Below are 19,251 nucleotides of genomic sequence, written 5' to 3' on the forward strand. Positions count from 1 at the left end.
ACGTCAAATACATTTTTCCAACAGATGGTTTCTGTCATTTTAGGTAGTTCTCATCATGCTGAAGTATGTTCAAGTGTTTTTCGGATAAGTTTGGTTTTAATTAGTTATTCGATGCTATAAAAAAAAGGGGTGAGTCATGATTGGTTGCAAATGACATCAAAATCTCAAGATGGCAACTCCAATATTTGGGATATTTTGGCTTCACTTCTGTGCAGTGGGAGGAAGTGGAGAGGCCTCGTCCGTCTTTATATACAATCTATGAGCCAAACCAAGAGATAAAAAATGAAATCTTGTACCATGTTTAGTGTTTGAAATGTTAGAAATATAGTGAAATGTGAATACATGGGTACTGGAACTTATCAATGACTTACTCAAAGCTGTTCCAAAGTTAAAGAAAAAGCACAGTGAAATGTGTAAAATGTAAACAACTGCAATCAAAAACATAATGCTATAACTGTGACTTATGTTTTTACATCACAAAGTCCTAAACTTTGTAAAAGTCTCAGAATTAACAAATCCGTAAATAAGTGGAGTGTAAGCAGACGTACAGAGGACTACTTTGTGTCGATAGTTATTGATATTTGGTTATACATAAAAGCACATTCTATTAATTTCATGTTACATCCATATCACTGCAGTGTTAATATTTAACTACAGCTCAGAAAGAGGAAAATTTGGCACTATGTCAGTCAACACTTACATGAAAATATCACTCAACACTGTTGTGATTCGTACAAAAATACTTCTGCGCAGAGAATTCACTCTGGATTCGATTAGTGTTTCGTCCACAATGAACAGTATAGTTTGAACCATATTGATGCTGACGGAAAAATATGGTGCAAAATGATCTGTGTTATCTTCGACAATACACGCAAACATGTTGCGCTGTTTAAACACAGGAATGGGTGACTGTAAAAATCATAGAGGAGTTTTCCGAGAGCGAGAGTGCAACCTTTTGCTGTTACATATTCTGATGAGAGGATTGTAAGTCGAGTCATATCTAAACAACATACATGTACTGCAGCTGTTGCTGTTACTTAAGGCAACTGCAAGGACAGATTTGTGCGCAGATCACTGATGGAGATCCAAGATTGAATCAAAGGGAATTCAACCATCAATGTGGGGAATCAACTTACAGATTAAACATTATTAAAGTAGTATATAGAGTAGTATTTCCCCAGTCTGTTTGGGCTTTGGTCTCTAAATGTGGCTACATCCACAAAATACAACAGTGACCAATTTAGTCTTAGAAACAATAGTCAGTCACTAAATCTAAATGATTTTTTATCTAGAGTAGGCTGCAGCTTCCGAAAGGATTTTTACTCTTCTTGGTCCTTTGTTTGTTGGGTCGCAAAGTGATGATTTCTCTGCCGTTGCTGGAGCTCTGGTTGCTGACATTACTACTGGTGGTATTAAAAACACCTTTGGAATAAAACACAATGTATGAGTAAACTTAAAAAATGCAATATAAACCATATGATGTAGAGAAAGACTCCTCACCTATTTTATTGCTTGTTGTATGGAGCACCTCCGTCTCCTCTGCCGTTTGCTGTTTGAGTCGCTGAAGATACTTCTCGGCTAAGTACTTAAAAACTAGAAAAAGAAAAGCAGAAATGTTACGATCCAGAATGAGACTGTATCACTTGCATTAGACCAAATTCTCAGTAACCCACCCTCGTTGACATTGAGGTCCTCTTTTACTGAAGCTCGATAAAATCTCAGCTTGAGCCTTTTAGCCAAAGCTTCTGCCTCCTCGCTGCAATGCAAGTAAAAACAATTCACAGTCATTACCGTTAACATTCAAACCCTTTACTGTTCTAGTGTCATTTTTTTAATAAAAGAAAACTACTACTTACTTTTTTATAACGGTCTCTTCCAAGAGGTCGATTTTGTTCTGCACTAGAACTGTGGGAATATCTCCGACCTCGGCCTCCACCTTCTCCCTCCAGCTGTCAATGCACTGAAACGACTCCCTGTCTGTGGTAGAGAAGACTAGTACACATGCTTGGGCACCTGGAACGCAAGACAATACACCAACAGTTCATGATTTAAAGCTGTTCATTCTTTTAAAAATGACTTAAACGTGATTCATAATCCCTCCTCCTTGAGAATATAAAAACATTGACTTCAGAACAGTCCCACTGGAGATTCACTTTTAAGTCAAAGACGTGTTTGCAGTGCTGTGTGTGCCAGTTCATGTGCTTTGGTTGAATGCCGTGTTGCCAGTACACCATCAAATCTGAGAAATCTAAACTTAAAGGTCTTATTGATAACATTTTTATGTAGACGAATATTAAAAAATATATATATATATATCCACAGAGCTTTTAGAAAGGTGCCAAATAAAAGTATGGCTTTTCCTAATAAAAAATATTATGATTGTGCATTAATCATTATAAAGATTTTGATGGGTACAAAATGAATGTTTTGTTTATCTCTGTGGAAGATATCTGACTTTTAAAAAGGCTTGTGAGCCAATAGTATAATGACGATGGCATCAAGTGGGATTCACGCGCTTCAACCCTTTCACAAGGAATAGTATGTCAGTCCGGTGCTCACAGAATAGGGCAATCTTGTAACAGGCGAGACTTCAGCGACCAGGTCCAAAACACACTGGAGCACACAGATTTAAGGCAATCAACTTTATTAAAGACTAACGTTTTTAGATGCCACGTGTCTCTTCATCAGAGTCAAATAGATCTGAGACTCATATTCTCTAAAAGAACCTCCCCTAGTCGAGAATTGATTCAGCACAGGCTGGAAAAATGGGGATGGAACAATAAGCTGCATGTAGGAAGGCTAAACAATAATATTTAATATAATAATAAAAAGAGAGAAGTAAATATATAAATAGATATTTGTGATTTTTTTTAATAAGAATAATAAATAACGTGTCACAACAATATAGGTAAATTCATCCAACATCCACATATCATAAATTTCTTAACACGTGGTATCTTTGTGTCGTCAGCGATCAAGTTGCAAGTTGCCGGAAAAAAGCTGGTTGAGTTTGACGGTAAGTGCCTGGCAACCACTTGTTGTGAAGTGAATGCAATGGAATGGGGTAGGGAGAATGCGGCATCTAGTGGCTGAATGTTATAAATGTTATCTATAGCACCTTCAACCTCAGCAGTCAGGGAGGTCAGTGACCCAAAGCAGCAGTGTTATGTCTGTCCCGGTAGTGGGGTCTTACCACGGTAGTAGGCCTTAGTGATAGCATCGAACTCCTCCTGCCCGGCGGTGTCCCACAGCATTAGTCGGACCTCTTCGTCATTTACACTGAAACAATGAGCAGGTAATAATGAGGATAATAAAATAAAGGCAATAATTGATAGGAGAATGTAAACTTCTATGAAACAAGTTGCTCACAGTATCTGCCTTTCCAGGAAGTCCACGCCGATGGTCTTTTTGTAGTCCTTAGTGAAGACTCCCTTGCAGTACCGTTGGATCATACTGGACTTACCGACAGCCCCGTTGCCGACCACAACCACCTTGATGGCCACTTCCATGTCCTCCTCCAACATGGTGGCGACGTCTGGCTGGTTTGCTCAGTTCCACTCTGCCTGGGAAGCTTCAGGGATGTGTCACAAACACATATACCACCTGAAAGTGTAAAATAAACAAAACATTAACGTATGACACATGTTTAGATAAGTAAAACACATCCAGCATAAACAGCAACCCGAGTGTAACTCAAATATTCTCTTGACATTTAACACATCTGGTTTACATTTGAAGCTCTCGTGTCAGTGAAGAGTGATTTGGTGGATTACATCGTTGAAATATGTTCTATTTTTCTTTTTTTTACAATGTTCGATGCGCTGTTCTGTGGCGTATGACTTGCCAGGATTACTTCTGTTGTGCGTCCCGTTGTGTTGTTAAATGGCAGACCACTTAATGTTGGTGAATATTCCCGGGGTAAGGAGGATCCTAAAGTGTGCGATTTGATTTCGTGAACGGATGGTTTCGTTGCTGGATTATTTGGAACTGAAGAGAGAACGCCAAATTGGTACATAAAGCAACTTAAAGTAACAGTGAATGATTTATTTTCCTCCCTGTCTGCCTGTCTTGTATCGTGAACAAAGAGCTGGTAGTGTTGCGTAACATATTTGAGAGGTAACTTTTTTCCCCCCCTTTACCTTGACTTTGTGTATGGAGCCTCCATGCAAAATGATGCTGTACGTCCCAGCTTGACTGGTGGAAACTGCGCAGCAATCGGCCACTATCGGAGCCCAGTACCCTCAATAATGATAGTTTGTAAAAACGTCCTATCGGCCGAACCGATTACTCGGCCTACCTCTAGTCAAAAATCGGACAAAATCTCAAATAACCAGGGCTTAGCAATTGCTTTTTATGTTTTTCCAACAGTCAACACGCCAAAAGTATCCAATAAAATTGTTTTTATAGCTTGTCAAATTTGATTTAATTGGGGGAGGGAGTACACTCTGGAAGGGCATTATATACACAATGACTGGAATTGTCCTTTAAACTAATATGTGTGCTTGCATTGAACCAACTGTTGTAAATTTTTACAAGGAATGTGTTTGCAGCGACTGTGCGATGTGTTTATTCTTCCATTAGCACCGAGAGCAGCAGACTCCTCCACATAGCAACTGGCTCTTCCTCAGCTCTGTGCGTGGAGCTGCTGAGTGCAATGCTAAACAATATTGTGGGAAAGCTGTTCCCAGTGGATACTGACAACCTACTGTGTGACTGTGGCGTCCAACAGCATGTCTGGATTTGACTCACAATATGTATCGCAGTCAACGATATTATTCATCAACTATAATTGAGCTGTGTGACGCAGCAGTTGATATAACATGCAGGCAAAACACAGCTTAAAATAAACAGCCCGCTCTTTTTTTTGTACAGTGTTTTGATGGGAATTTTTAAACCAGTTTACAGCAAAATGTATACTTGTGATTAGACGTCACCTCAGCAATCACTTAAATTGATCTAACTCATGTTAGACTTTCAAAAGACCCTTTTTTCTTTCAAGTTTGATTCACAAGCCAAGTATTTTTAGATGTGTTGTTCAGATTTGTTTTAGGGTCACAGAAACTAGAGTAGTCAATAGTCATAGAAAGTCTACTAACACACAATGAATGACAATTAAGTAGTAAATGATCATGTATTGTCTATCACTGTTTATATCTTGATAATCTACACAAAAGTGGGGTTCAATTCTGAAAATACGAGGTAAAAAATGAGACTACTGCCACAATAATCTCAATACCTGGGAGTGCCAGCTGAAAATGAGAGTTCCAGTTTGACTCCCCTTTACCATCAACTCCAGTATGATAAACACCAGTCAGGCATTTAAACAAATGATTTTCCATACCGGTGTTACATCGAAATCTGTGACCGCAGAGAGCCAGCAACACATGAGGTCACCATTTCTGATGGCTGTGGTCAGAAAATGTGACCCCACTGTATCCATCTTTTACTTTTCTTTTATAAAGTTTTGTGAATATATCTTTAAAGTAAAAATATGAAAATACATTTATCTTTTTTTACAGTGCTGGTACAGTGGGGTCACATTTTTTGACAGCAGCTGTCAGAATTGGTGACCTCTGAGGTCACAGATTTCGGTGCAACACCAGCACAGATAGCTATCCTTGACTACTTACTTTTACTGCCCTTTATGACAGTTTGCACATACGACACTGGTCACTAACCTCATAGCTGTCTTTATACAGTATCCTGTAGTTATAGACTGTCTTTTAATGCATCGTGTATGTGATGGGGAGTTGCAAACTCAATTTCATTGTACCTGTACAATGACAATAAAGGAAATCTAATCTAATCTAATCTCATCTCTGCGGTCACAGATTTCGGTGCAACACCGGCACAGATAGCTGTATCCTATCTACATTGTGGGTCTTCTGGTTATCAGATTTTTCTACCTACAATGACACCATTACCCCCATTCATACTATATTTAAAAAGGCATGACATAGAATCTGAAATGTGTATTTTACATAGCATGGTAGCTGGGTATCATTTGCATTACAGTGCACATATAAATGAACTCTTATAATAAGTATGTGGAAGATAATAGACCTCATATCCTGGACAGTGAGTCATCTTCACCATTACTTAACCCAGGCCTCAAGGTGGGGCACATTAAAGCCAATACTTTAGGGGCACAGAGAGAATAGATAGATAGTAACTTTATTGATCCTGAGGGAAATTCAAGTTTCCAGCATCACAGTTCCATAGTGTAAAACATGTTAGTAAAAAGGCAGTAAAAAAGTTAGTAGTGCAAAGTAAAAAATACTAAAAAAAATATACCAGATATAAAAATACAAGAAGATGAAGAAAACTGTCAAAACTGAATATAGTGCAGGGTAACATCTGTGATACAGGACTATTAAAAAAAGTGAATATAGTGCAGAAGAGACTGTTAAAAATGAGTACAGTGCAGGGTAACTCCATAAAGCCATCATGTGTAAGTAGTCCTTTCTGTTGAGGTTTACTGTAGGTGTTGTTTCCAAAAGTCTGAGAGGAGAATAAGTATTTAATGGACTTTTAATTCTGCTTTGTTCCTTAAAATCGTGGTCAAGATGTGACCTGTTGAATGAGCTGACAGGAGGGGTGTTCAGGTAGCAAGCAGCTGATGCTATAGTTACTGAAGGGCTGATGAAGGATGTAAAGATAGCAACACCATAGACAATGTCTTACCTGCAAAATCACGTTTCAACTCATCCAGTGTCCGCCAACATTAGATGAGCTAAGCAGCTAACTAACTATCACATTATTATCCCCAGCCTCCCTCTGCTCTCTCTCTTCTCTCTCCGTGGCACAACTAGGAGACGCTGGTGACTCCTCCGGGTGCTAAGGTTACCTAGCTGAGGTTAGCCACTAAAGAAACCTTCTGCTCCACCCGATAATGATGAGATCTTAGCTAATGACTACACACAGCGGATGTTACCCGATAGGTAAAGTTTAATTAACGTCGATAACGGAGTAAAAATCGGTGACATAGACGGGGTGAAGATGTATGGCTATCTATCCGCAGCTACGCATCAGAGTCACTAAGCAGCAACTGGCTGCTAGCTGCAGCTCGCTAATGTTGTTGCTAAGCAGCAGAGAGTCTTCTTCTTCTGGCAGTTGGCAAACAACGACATATTGCATTACCGCCACCACGTGGTGTGGACCGGGACTATCACTTTAAAACCGCTAACACTAATGATACACATATACAGTATATGCAGCTCTGGAAAAAAGAGACCACTTCAAAATGATCAGTTTCTCTGGTTTTACTATTTATTGGTATGTGTTTGAGTAAAATTAAAATTTGTGTTTTATTCTATAAACTACTGACAACATTTCTCCCAAATTTCAAATAAAAATATTGTCATTTAGAGCATTTATTTGCAGAAAATGACAACTGGTCAAAATAACAAAAAATCTCAAGGCACTTTGTATGATTTGGTGGAATTGATTAAGTTAAAACATTAGTATTGTGTTGTTTAAAAAATAATATGAACTTGTTTTCTTTGCATGATTCCAGATCTGAAAACACTGCATCTTTTTTGTTATTTTGACCAGTTGTCATTTTCTGCAAATAAATGCTCTAAATGACAATATTTTTATTTGAAATTTGGGAGAAATGTTGTCAGTAGTTTATAGAATATAACCAAAATTTTCATTTTACTCAAACACATACCAATAAATAGTAAAACCAGAGAAACAGATAATTTTGAAGTGGTCTCTTAATTTTTTCCAGAGCTGTATATCTATATATAGATATATATACTCGTACTTGTGTTGAAAATGAGTGACACCTTTCAACCTTGCACAGATTATTTATTATCATATTTTTATTGTGCAACATAAAGCAAGTTTAGTTTGATCTATCTGTTAATAATTTGGATTTTCATGGATAATTACGTAAGACGTTGTGGCACATGAGTTGTTTCTGAATGTTAGTTGTACATGTTTTATAATGTGTATTAAGTTTATTACCTTAATTTCCTTAATTTATGTACAATATAATTGTTGTTATGAGGTGTAAGAGCTCTGTCTCCCTCATGTCCTTGTGTGTTTCATACAAAGTGCCTTAAGAATTCTTTTTCATATATATATATATATATATATATATATATATTAGCTATGATACCCTGCTGCCATGCTATGTAAAATATACATTTCAGATTCTATGTCATGCCTTTTAAATATAGTATGAATGGAGATAATGGTCTCATTGTAGGTAGAACAATCTGATAACCAGAAGACCCGCACTGTTGGTAGGATAGCTATCTGTGCTGGTGTTGCACCGAAATCTGTGACCACAGAGGTCACCAATTCTGACAGCTGCTGTCAAAAAATGTGACCCCAATGTACCTGTATAATAAATAAGTGAATACTACAATAGCTCCAACTAAAACATTAAAATGCACCAATGCGCAGTATGTTGCATTTTAATGCTTTAGTTGGAGCTATTATAGTTTTCACTAATTTATATCATTTTCTATTAAATGTTATATTGTTATATTATATTAGTATTATATTACATGTTTATTTTTGTATTATAGTACATGCAGTGGTGGAAGAAGTACTCAGATCTTGTACTTCAGTAAAAGTAGCAATACTACCATGTAGAAATACTCTGTTACAAGTAAGAGTCCTGCATTCAAAAGTAAAAGTACAAAAATATTAGCATCTGAATACTTAAAGTACCAAACATAAAAGTACTCATTATGCAGAATAATGTATATAATTGTATTCTAATTATTGATGCATTAGTGTGTTCATCACTTTAATGTTGCAGCTGGTTATGGTGGAGCTCATTTTAATGACTATATACTACTGGGTAGTTTAATCTATAATACTACATCATTTATTAGTTGATTATATTTTGTATTAATACACAATCTGTAAAGTAACTCAAGTTGTCAGATAAATGTAGTGTAGTAAAAAGTCTAATATTTCCCTCTGAGATGTAGTTGAGTAGAAGTAGAAAGTAGCAGAACATGGAAATACTCAAGTAAAGTAGAAGTACCTCAAAATTGTATTTAAGTACTTAGTTACATTCCACCACTGAGTACATTTTATACTGACTTTAAATTAATGAACATTGAACTCCTCTGGCATTAAGTTTTTTTTTTGTCTTTTTTTTTTGTGCTGTTTCTTTGTATTCCCTATACTCGTTTGTACATGTCTTTTGTTGAAATAAAGTTCTAAAAAAAAAAAAAAAAAAAAATAGTTTGGTGCCTGGTCGCGTTTAATATAAGTGAATTTTGACCCATTTGGCTTTCCATAGCCCCACTGGGTTCTGGGTGCGTTTGTTTTGTAGTACAGAAGCCCCCGAAAGTTTACGTTTCACCCAGGTCGACGGGAAAACAAGAGTTATAAAAATGACACAATGAATTAACCATGTTTTATTTTAAATATTCATCTACAGGACTGGTTGATACTCATCATACAAAATCAAAAATTGGCTAGTCTTTTCTTGTTTTTATCTTTTTTTTTGTAAAAGTCATCGACAGCAGGAGAGATATGGCGGCACGGGCGGAACAACTAAACGAGCGCTCACACATCACCAACAGAAAGTTTCTCTTCCTGAACGCGTCATCATTTACCCGCGTTTGTTGAACAACCCACTTTGTTTGGCGGGACTGAGCAGAAGAGAAGCAGCTCCAGCATCTACTCGGTAATGTAACGACAATAAATCATGTAAATGTTGTTCCAGTACTTGTCGTGGGTGGTGTGGGAAAGAGTAATAACACTTAGCTGCTTTATCAGCACTGCTGGACCTGTTGTAATGTGACAGCTAGCTAGTGTCATCAGGTCACTTCAGTTGTCTTTATAGTGGACTCACTCACTGGTGTCTTTCTAGTGGACTCACTCACTGGTGTCTTTCTAGTGGACTCACTCACTGGTGTCTTTCTAGTGGACTCACTCACTGGTGTCTTTCTAGTGGACTCACTCACTGGTGTCTTTCTAGTGGACTCACTCACTGGTATCTTTCTAGTGGACTCACTCACTGGTGTCTTTCTAGTGGACTCACTCACTGGTATCTTTCTAGTGGACTCACTCACTGGTGTCTTTCTAGTGGACTCACTCACTGTTGTCTTTCTAGTGGACTCACTCACTGGTGTCTTTCTAGTGGACTCACTCACTGGTGTCTTTCTAGTGGACTCACTCACTGGTGTCTTTCTAGTGGACTCACTCACTGGTGTCTTTCTAGTGGACTCACTCACTGGTGTCTTTCTAGTGGACTCACTCACTGGTGTCTTTCTAGTGGACTCACTCACTGGTGTCTTTCTAGTGGACTCACTCACTGGTGTCTTTCTAGTGGACTCACTCACTGGTATCTTTCTAGTGGACTCACTCACTGGTGTCTTTCTAGTGGACTCACTCACTGGTGTCTTTCTAGTGGACTCACTCACTGGTGTCTTTCTAGTGGACTCACTCACTGGTGTCTTTCTAGTGGACTCACTCACTGGTGTCTTTCTAGTGGACTCACTCACTGGTGTCTTTCTAGTGGACTCACTCACTGGTGTCTTTCTAGTGGACTCACTCACTGGTGTCTTTCTAGTGGACTCACTCACTGGTGTCTTTCTAGTGGACTCACTCACTGGTGTCTTTCTAGTGGACTCACTCACTGGTGTCTTTCTAGTGGACTCACTCACTGGTGTCTTTCTAGTGGACTCACTCACTGGTGTCTTTCTAGTGAACTCACTCACTGGTGTCTTTCTAGTGGACTCACTCACTGTTGTCTTTCTAGTGGACTCACTCACTGGTGTCTTTCTAGTGGACTCACTCACTGTTGTCTTTCTAGTGGGCTCACTCACTGTTGTCTTGCCACATATTGTATGACTGGATTCATATTCATAATAGATCTTACCAAATTTAGTGAAGGCAGCTTTCTAGCCAAGTTTTTGCAGATAAAAAACATATTTTGACAGGGAGAAAATGCTTTCTGCATGATAATAATAAGATAAGATATTCCTTTATTTGTAGAAATTTGCAGCAAAAGGGGATAGTGCAAAAAAACAAGATGCATCAGCTAACACAGTAAAAAAAGAGCTAAACAAAGTGTAACAAAATATGAACCATTTAAATAGAAGGAAGTATAAAAATAGGAGCAGTATATACAGTATTGACAACAAACAGACTATTAAGACTCTAGTAAAATACACAATACTGCACATTATAACAAATTATTTCTATCTAAGTGGCTCCTGGATGATAGATTAAGTGGTTAAGAGATCAGTGTTGTCTTTCTCAATCTTAAAAAAACAATATAAATGATATAACTACATGCAAGATGCTATTTGGTCTTACCAGATTGTGGCCAATGTGGGCAAATATAAAGTATGTTTTATAAGATAAGATATTCCTTTATTAGTCCCTCAGTGGGGAAATGTGCAGTGTACAGCAGCAAAGGGGATAGTGCAAAAAACAAGATGCATCAACTAACACAGTAAAAAAAGAGCTAAACAAAGTGTAACAAAATATGAACCATTTAAATAGAAGGAAGTATAAAAATAGGAGCAGTATATACAGTATTAACAATAAACAGACTATTAACAAAATTGCAAAAGTGGAAAATGATATTGCACAGTGAGAATGAAATGAAATTCCACCTGAAAATATCAGGTTATTGTCAGTTTTTTGGTGTGTAAGTGTAAGTGGTCTACTGGGAGCAGTGCTGGTTGTGGAGTCTGACAGCTGCAGGAAGGACGAACCTGCGATAGATAGAGCTACTTCACACACTTTGGGTGGAGCAGCCTGTCGCTGAAGGAGCTCTCCAGTGCTGAGATGGTGTCCTGCATGGGGTGGGAATCATTCTCCGTCATGGATGACAGCTTAGCCATCATCCTCCTCTCTCCCACCACCTCCACTGTGTCGAGGGGGCATCCCAGGACAGAGCTGGCCTTCCTGGTCACTCTGTCTAGTCTCTTCCTCTCCGCAGCCGAGATGCTGCTGCCCCAGCAGACCACTCCATAAAAAATGGCTGATGCCACCACAGTGTCATAGAAGGTCTTAAGGAGTGCCCCCCTGCACTTCATTCATATAATATAATATAATATAATAATAGAGGTTAGGCAGTAATTCAATGACTTTGTTTTTGTAACAAGGGTCACAGCATCCTTTGATTTGATAGACCACACAGGGTCCATGAAATGCTATTTGTTGACAAGGGTATCTTATGTATTAATTCTCCAGTATATAATTAGTATTTATTCTCCAAATGCCTATACCCTGGTGAAGACAAGATAGCTGAAACTGTTGTAAACCGAAATAAAGCACAATACACTGGAAGAAGAGTCGTGCAACTTATTCAATTTTTATTTACTTGTATTGAAGCTCACTCTGGGCTGTGCTGTCTGTGTGTTCTCAAAATTAAAAAATTGTAGTTGCAACAAATATGCCAGCATGGTGAGCTCTAAAAGACGCCAATTGTCTGGTGATGCATTATTGAAAACATTCTTGTTTTCCCTTACCATCATCAGGAACGATGCAGTTTCCTAGCAGAAGAAAGAAGTTCAATACCAACCTTCAGACGGAGCTGTATGGCCATCCCCTGCAGTTCTACGGGCAGCCTCCTCTTGAAAACATCTCTCTCACTGAATTTGAGGCATTTGCTGTGGATCGACTGAAATGTAAGACCTGGATCGCATGCAAGTCTAATCATATTTATGAAATAAGCAGTGTTTTTCTTTGCGGTTGTGAAATACATGTTTCTAAAAAGGGCCTGATATTAACAATGCCTTCTTTTAATGCCACTGCAGTGTTGAAGACCATTGAGAATTTGGGAGTGAGCTATGTGAAACTATCGGACCAGTACAAAAAGAAGCTGGAGTCTGAGTCGAATGCCCTCAACTTTCTTTACAGAGATGCGGCGCCGGTGAGTATGTTCAGCATGACACACACATCAGAGTTTTAAAACTTAGCAGTGCTACATTTACTACCTGTCATGAGTCTTTATGACAAAGGGATTTCTCCATGACCGTTTACCAGGTGTTGGCTTTCACAGGAAGCAAGCAGGGTTTGGGAACATCTCATTACGTATCACATTGCAATGATCCATCATATATTTAGGTAGTTAATGCTGCAAGCTGTACTCCATTGTGCTTGTGGTCACTGGTTACATTCAGTTGCCAGTTTATTGGGTACACCTAGCTAAAACTAATGTGGTCTTATACAACCGCGCTGTTAAACTGTATTGTGTTATACTGACAGGTGGTAGGGTTGTGCTCGACCAAAGAAATTCTTAGTCGACTAACACTCACTTCTAACATGATTTTGTCGGCTAATCGACTTGTTGATTTAATCGACAGATCTGTAAAACTGAGTTTCTCCACAAAGAATCATGCAAAAAAAACACTTTAAATCGTGTGTTTCCCCATAGAAATAGAATAGGAGTAGAACAGACATTCATAGTGGCGATCCATTATAAAAATAAGTATGGAATAAAAAAAAGTATGCAATGTACTCTTATGTATACAGAGTCACAAAACTCCCTTTTAAAAATCTGTAATTTTGATTTTACCTCGCAACTGAAATTATACCCAACAAGACAACAAAATTTATGAAGAAGTAATAATGTGAGCAATGAAAATGAATGTCATTAACAATACTGTGCCTGCTTTAACCCTTCAAGGATGACAAAAAATCTCAGAGTGGACTAAGTGAATATGACAAACGAAGGAAGGACCACATCTCCCACTTCATTCTCAGACTCGCCTACTGCCAAACGTAAGTTTCTGTAGGATGTTTGTTGACAAATAAAATATATAAAAAAATTGCTTTGTAACTGAATATATGTTTATTTCTATTGGCATCTTAAAGGGAGGATCTGAGACGGTGGTTTATACAACAGGAAGTTGATCTTTTCCGCTACCGCTTCGATGACCTGCATCCAAAACAAAAGCTTGAATTTCTTCACAGAAATAGTCTGCAGTACGACACAGTAAGTTTGTCTTTGTTTAAATATTTTGAGTTTTTACTTTAATATAGATGAATACCGTAACTCATAAGGTTAATTCTTGCTACAAAACTACAGTGTTTTCTTTTGTGTTACTTACACCTCGGGTAGGGCTGCACAATTCATTTAATATTAACCACGATCACGGTTTTGGCTTCCCACAATTAAATGAACATGATCAACTGCGATATTGATATTGTTTAAAATACGTGCTCTGCTCATAGAAGATGCAGCTGCATTGCAAATCAAACGTGTCCTAAGCACACAACCAGCCACTAAGGGGTGATCAAGATGTAAAAATATTTTGTCCCTAAAATCAATGAATATTCGTGATCTTAATATTGATCAAAATAATCATGATTATCATTTTGGCCATAAACGTGCAGCCCTGACCTCCGGTACTCTTATAGGTTCACCTCTGTCCACATCTGTGAATGTAAAGGCGTGTGGACTGATCTGAACAGGGCACTACCTGGAAGCGTCTGTTGAATATGCATTTCTATACAAACGTTCAAACATAAACAAAATGAACTGTGTTTAGACACTATAAATAGTGAGTAGAGCTTAGGTTTTATATCAGCAAAAGCTTATATCTGCAAAATTGCTATTCATGTATGTTACTAATACTGTACATGACTCTTGACTTTGTAGGATCCTGTAGTAATTGTAGAATAATTCAAAACTGATACATAAGCCCATGTTTTTGTCAGTAATATATGGGTTTCTGTATCTAATAATTAATGCATGTTAGGAAAGGAAAACCCCCCCAAAAAAGGGGGCAGGGAAAGTAACATTTGTGCTCAATTATATTGTCACTAGATGGAGCTGTTTGATCACTCTAACAGGACCCATGAATGTTAACGGTGAATGGTGATTGAAAAGTTTAAACAGTTACAGTAACCCTAATCAAATGTGAATAATAACAGTGTGTTTAGTTTATATTTTACTTCTAAGTGTGTCATAAGACCCACTTAAGGAAAGCACTGCGGCAGGTTTTTCATAAAATGGAGGTGAATACTAAAAGGAAAAATAAAAAAAGACCTCTATTTAATAATTCATCAACACATAATGTGTCAAGCAAGGACGGAACCGGCGCATTCATCTGATAAACGATGTTTGGTTTCCATGAGCCTCAGCCTTCAATGTATTAACACCGACACAGTTCTGCCTCTGCAGCTCTTCACTGAAATTCATCTTTCTCATCAATAACTTTTCAGATTAGTGTCGAGGAGAAGAAGGCTCTGCAGGATAAACTTGTCAACTCCAGTTACAACGTCAGTGGAATCACTGTGGAGAACCAGGACTTCTACAAAGTGAGTTACTCATCCCTCTCTCTCTCTCTCCATCTCCATCAAGACCACTAAGAATGTTAAGTGCTTATGCCTCCATAAAACACATTTTTATATACAGTATTATTCTACAATTTGTATTCCCTCAGCTCTCACACAGCGAATGAGGAAACGAGCCATCTAGACACTGTACCGTTAACTCAATTTTGTATGATGTTTTGAATTCTAAATGTCAGAACTTTAATAAAGAAATGACAGTTTTAACATCGTTGATTGATATTTACTAGAAAATGTTATTTTGTAAAAATCTCCCTCCCCACTGTAATTATATTCAGTGATTCTTCCTTTTTACTCTCAAAGCTCCACTGTTTCCCCTTGAGTCCATTATTAGGCTACTTTTTATAGTTGTTAATGCTCAGTTTGGTAAAGAAGTGTCCAGATTCATAGAACAGCAGGACTGCTGTACTGTGGCTATTCATGTTAAAGGGGTGCTCCACCAGTTTTACACATCAAGACAGGGTTACTTGATATGAGGGGTACTACTCAGCCGGTTTAAACTTTAAATAGTGCACTTCAAAGTTTGAAAAATAACCCTGATAAGGTCATCAGACTTGAGACTTAAACAGAAAAGGCTGCGTTCCACACTGGGGGTGTGGAGTTTAAAAGTTGTGGTGTTTACCAGTCAGGGAAGGCCTAACAAAAGATGCTTTTGGGTTGCATTATTAGAAATGTAAAATCCAGTGTGTTTGGGGCTTGTCTCTCATACTAGAAACTAAAAGTATCTCGGCCTCTGCTACGTCTGTTTTCCATTTTAAAGTCCCCATGAAACGGAAGTTAGAGTTTCTCTATCTGCTGTACTGTGACATATATCTCACAGTGAAATATTTGAGCGGTGTACAGTTACAAGAGGGATTTAAATCAAATCAATCGCATTTGACTGGGCCTCTAAAAAAAATGGTTTAGAGTTCAGCTCGATACTTACCTACAGAGGACTGTTGGCTCCACACACACACACACACACACACACACACACACACACACACACACACACACACACACACCTCCCTCACCTGTTGTTAGATCACGCAGAGGATGAGGGAGAGATGAAAGGGAAACTTTGCCGATTTTCAACTGACTCTGCGTCACTGCAGCGGGTCAAGAACCTGCAGATGAGTGGCGCCCGGAGCCCCCCCTGCCAACCCGCAAGGAAAACTCTGCCGGTCGTTTTGCATGGTCCTCCAGTGGACACTCACTGCATGTACTGCCGCGCTTCAGTGACACAGTCGGTTGAAAATTGGTAAAGTTTCATTTGAATTAATTAGACCTCAGCCACAACAGCGTTTTTGCCCACTGATATCCAAAAACTCATCTCTTCCTGTCTCTCTCCATATTGCTCTTTGCTACTTTGATCAAAGAACGTATATTGATTTGATCCACTAACGATTGGCTAGCTAGTCGCCCAAAGTCTCATTTGATTGAATTAATTTTTCGAAATGCCCCTGCGAGCAGAATGAGTCACCAAACATTTGAAATCGTTTACAGGAAGAGAAAAGAAGGGGATTTTGATCAGATTTTGTTGTAAAAATACTCTGATACTGTCTTCTTTTTTGGACATATTGGGCATATAACAAGAGACAAATGAACAATTAACACAGGGACACAGGATTAAAACTGGGAAAATATGTTTTTCATTTTATGGGGACTTTAAATCTGTCTCTTGCGAGTCCCCCAACTATTATGGAGGTGCAATGCTAAATCTCTGTAGTAGTCCTTTAAGGTGAATCCAAACTACAGGTTAGATGATTACTTGATAAATCAACCCTCTGTCTACATAATTTGGGTCCCATTCAGAGGTGTCTTAGAGATATCAACCACCGCTACATGTAACAGTTCAGATCACACACTTTACAATCTTCCACAATGACTTAAGTGTCAAATAAGAGTAGAGTTTACAGAAAAACTTAAATCCTTTTGGCAAGACATGAAGTGTTGTAAGTCCACGGAGTTGGATTTGACTTTTGCCTTTTGTCCAGTGTTAGATTTCGACTAATTACCACACCGGCTCTCATTAGTTTCTTCCATACTGTTTAATTTAACCTGCCCAAGAGTACCAGTGAAGCAGGGCAGTGAACTGCCTAGTCTGTTTTTATGAATAAAACATTGATCACGTTGAAGTAAAACATGGATTTATCTTCTTAGTTGTATTTTGTTCCTCAGCTTCCCTACCTTCAGGGACAATATTTAGTCAGATGGAGACAGATCATCTTATGATATGAAATAAATGAGCAAATATTGGTCCATGGTGCAGTTTAAATCAACTTTATTGGAGAATTCATGTTCTCCCAAATGTAGAATTTCCCCTCTGAGTATCATGCCTTACTTCTAAAGAAATATTTGGACATAATTTTGTTGAATCACTAAATGTTCACATAATGGAGTTTTAAATCGGTATGAAAGGACAGTCTGAAAAATAGTTGGCTGATTGACAGATTACCTTCATATCCTTTCACAGTTGAATGGATTTAAGTCTACAGTTGTCTGTTCACAAAATGAAAAAGGAAAGGGAAAAATGTCATGGCCTGCTACTTTGAATTTACATTTTAGGCTTGTTACTGACAGTCTTATTCGTTGAGAGCATGCAAATCATCACGCTCCCTTTATTGAACATCTAGACTAGAATAAGGGTAAAATCATGTATCACAGCCAACATTACGACGGGCAAAGAGTACGCCTCAGCATCCAGACACTCACCATGCATGCAAATGCAATATTAACATCTATATCTTTTTTATTTTAATATTTTGGTTTGCCTCTCTATTCCCACACATCCACCAGCATGATTGTTGTAAACCAGTTTGTTTACTCTTTATTTTAAGTGTTATAAAGTAGCGGGTTAGATTTTTCTACCCAAACTCCCTACATGTCCTTGAAATTTTTAACATCTATATCTTATGAATGCATTTACTATTTAAAATATTTTTTTGTTTTTATTTTAAAGGTTCCATTTCAAGATGCCCTGGATCTGGTGCGAACAAGGAAAGTGTATCTCAAAGCAGGCTACGTGTACATCCCTCACCAGGACATTGTCACCATCGTTCTCAACGATTTCCGCACCAGGCTATCTAAAGCTCTTGCAGTAAGTCTTTGAAGGTTTTCACTGTTTTTAGAAAGAATGAATAATAATATTACAGAAAGCTCAAGGAGACATGTGTGTGTACATCTGACCACTTTGAAGGTCTTATTGATAACAATTTTATGTAGACCAGTATTTAAAAAAGAAATAACACATCCACAGTTTTGGCGGGTCTAAATTGAATGTTTTGTTTATCTCTGTGGAAGATATCTGACGTTTGGTTTCCACTTCTAACAAGGCTTGTGAGTCAAAAGTATAACGGCGTTGGTATCACATGGTATCTCTGGGTCGTCAGTTAGTGTGGGAAAAAATGGATAAATGGCTGGCAACGACTTGTTGTGAAGTGAATGCAATAGAATGACGGAGGGAGAATGCGACATCTAGTGGCTGAAAATTGTTAATGTTATCAATAGCACCTTTAAAATATCTAATCAGCCAATCACGTAGCAGCAACTCAATGCATTTAGGGCATGTAGAAATGGTCAAGATGATCTGCTGAAGTTCAAACCAAGAAATGTAATGGGGAAGAAATGTAATTTAAGTGACTTTGAACATTGCATGGTTGTTGATTTGAGTATTTCAGAAACTGCTGATCTATTGGGATTTTCTAGCACAACCATCTCTAGTGTTTGAAGAAAATGGTCAGAAAAAAGAGAAAATTAGAAGATGGGTACACTGTGGTCATAAAGGGATGGACATGGTCAGCAACAATACTCAGGTAGACTGTGGCGTTTAAATGATGCTCAACAGGTACTAAGAGGCCCAAAGTGTCAAGAAAATATCTCCCGCACCATTACACCACCAGCAGCAACCTGAACTGTTGATAAACGGCACGATGCATCCATGCTTTCTTGTTGTTTATGCCAAATTCTGACCCTGCCATCTGA

At 38.2% G+C, this 19,251-nt stretch overlaps 2 protein-coding genes across 2 annotated transcripts in view; one reads left to right on the plus strand and one right to left on the minus strand.

Annotated features, from left to right (window-relative positions):
- Window positions 1-83: 83 nt before the first annotated feature.
- rab23 (RAB23, member RAS oncogene family) lies at window positions 84-7,097 on the minus strand. Its single transcript, XM_037783270.1, has 7 exons — window positions 6,685-7,097; window positions 3,370-3,603; window positions 3,194-3,279; window positions 1,857-2,013; window positions 1,674-1,756; window positions 1,501-1,593; window positions 84-1,422 (listed from the first exon to the last, which is right to left on the minus strand). The coding sequence occupies exons 2-7, from the start codon at window positions 3,522-3,524 to the stop codon at window positions 1,289-1,291; spliced, it is 708 nt and encodes a 235-aa protein (XP_037639198.1). The 5' UTR covers window positions 3,525-3,603; window positions 6,685-7,097; the 3' UTR covers window positions 84-1,288.
- Window positions 7,098-9,511: 2,414 nt separating this feature from the next.
- The window catches only part of prim2 (DNA primase subunit 2), a 29,087-nt gene continuing 19,347 nt past the window's right edge, over window positions 9,512-19,251 (plus strand). Inside the window, exons 1-7 of the mRNA XM_037783304.1 lie at window positions 9,512-9,658; window positions 12,468-12,617; window positions 12,747-12,862; window positions 13,619-13,713; window positions 13,807-13,927; window positions 15,160-15,255; window positions 18,230-18,367. Coding sequence (XP_037639232.1) covers window positions 12,473-12,617; window positions 12,747-12,862; window positions 13,619-13,713; window positions 13,807-13,927; window positions 15,160-15,255; window positions 18,230-18,367 — 711 coding nt within the window. The 5' untranslated portion in view covers window positions 9,512-9,658; window positions 12,468-12,472. The remainder of the gene's footprint in view (window positions 9,659-12,467; window positions 12,618-12,746; window positions 12,863-13,618; window positions 13,714-13,806; window positions 13,928-15,159; window positions 15,256-18,229; window positions 18,368-19,251) is intronic.

Source organism: Sebastes umbrosus, chromosome 10 (assembly GCF_015220745.1).
Source record: "Sebastes umbrosus isolate fSebUmb1 chromosome 10, fSebUmb1.pri, whole genome shotgun sequence".
Lineage (NCBI taxonomy): Eukaryota > Metazoa > Chordata > Actinopteri > Perciformes > Sebastidae > Sebastes > Sebastes umbrosus.

What these genes read in the sequence shown, in the direction of transcription:
- rab23 (XM_037783270.1), bottom strand. Translation starts at nt 3,524, where the DNA reads ATGTTGGAGGAGGACATGGAAGTGGCCATCAAGGTGGTTGTGGTCGGC. An exon ending in GAAGAGACCGTTATAAAAAA is followed by an intron (nt 1,757 to 1,856) that starts GTAAGTAGTAGT and finishes CTTGCATTGCAG; the next exon opens with CGAGGAGGCAGAAGCTTTGG. An exon ending in GGACCTCAATGTCAACGAGG is followed by an intron (nt 1,594 to 1,673) that starts GTGGGTTACTGA and finishes TTCTTTTTCTAG; the next exon opens with TTTTTAAGTACTTAGCCGAG.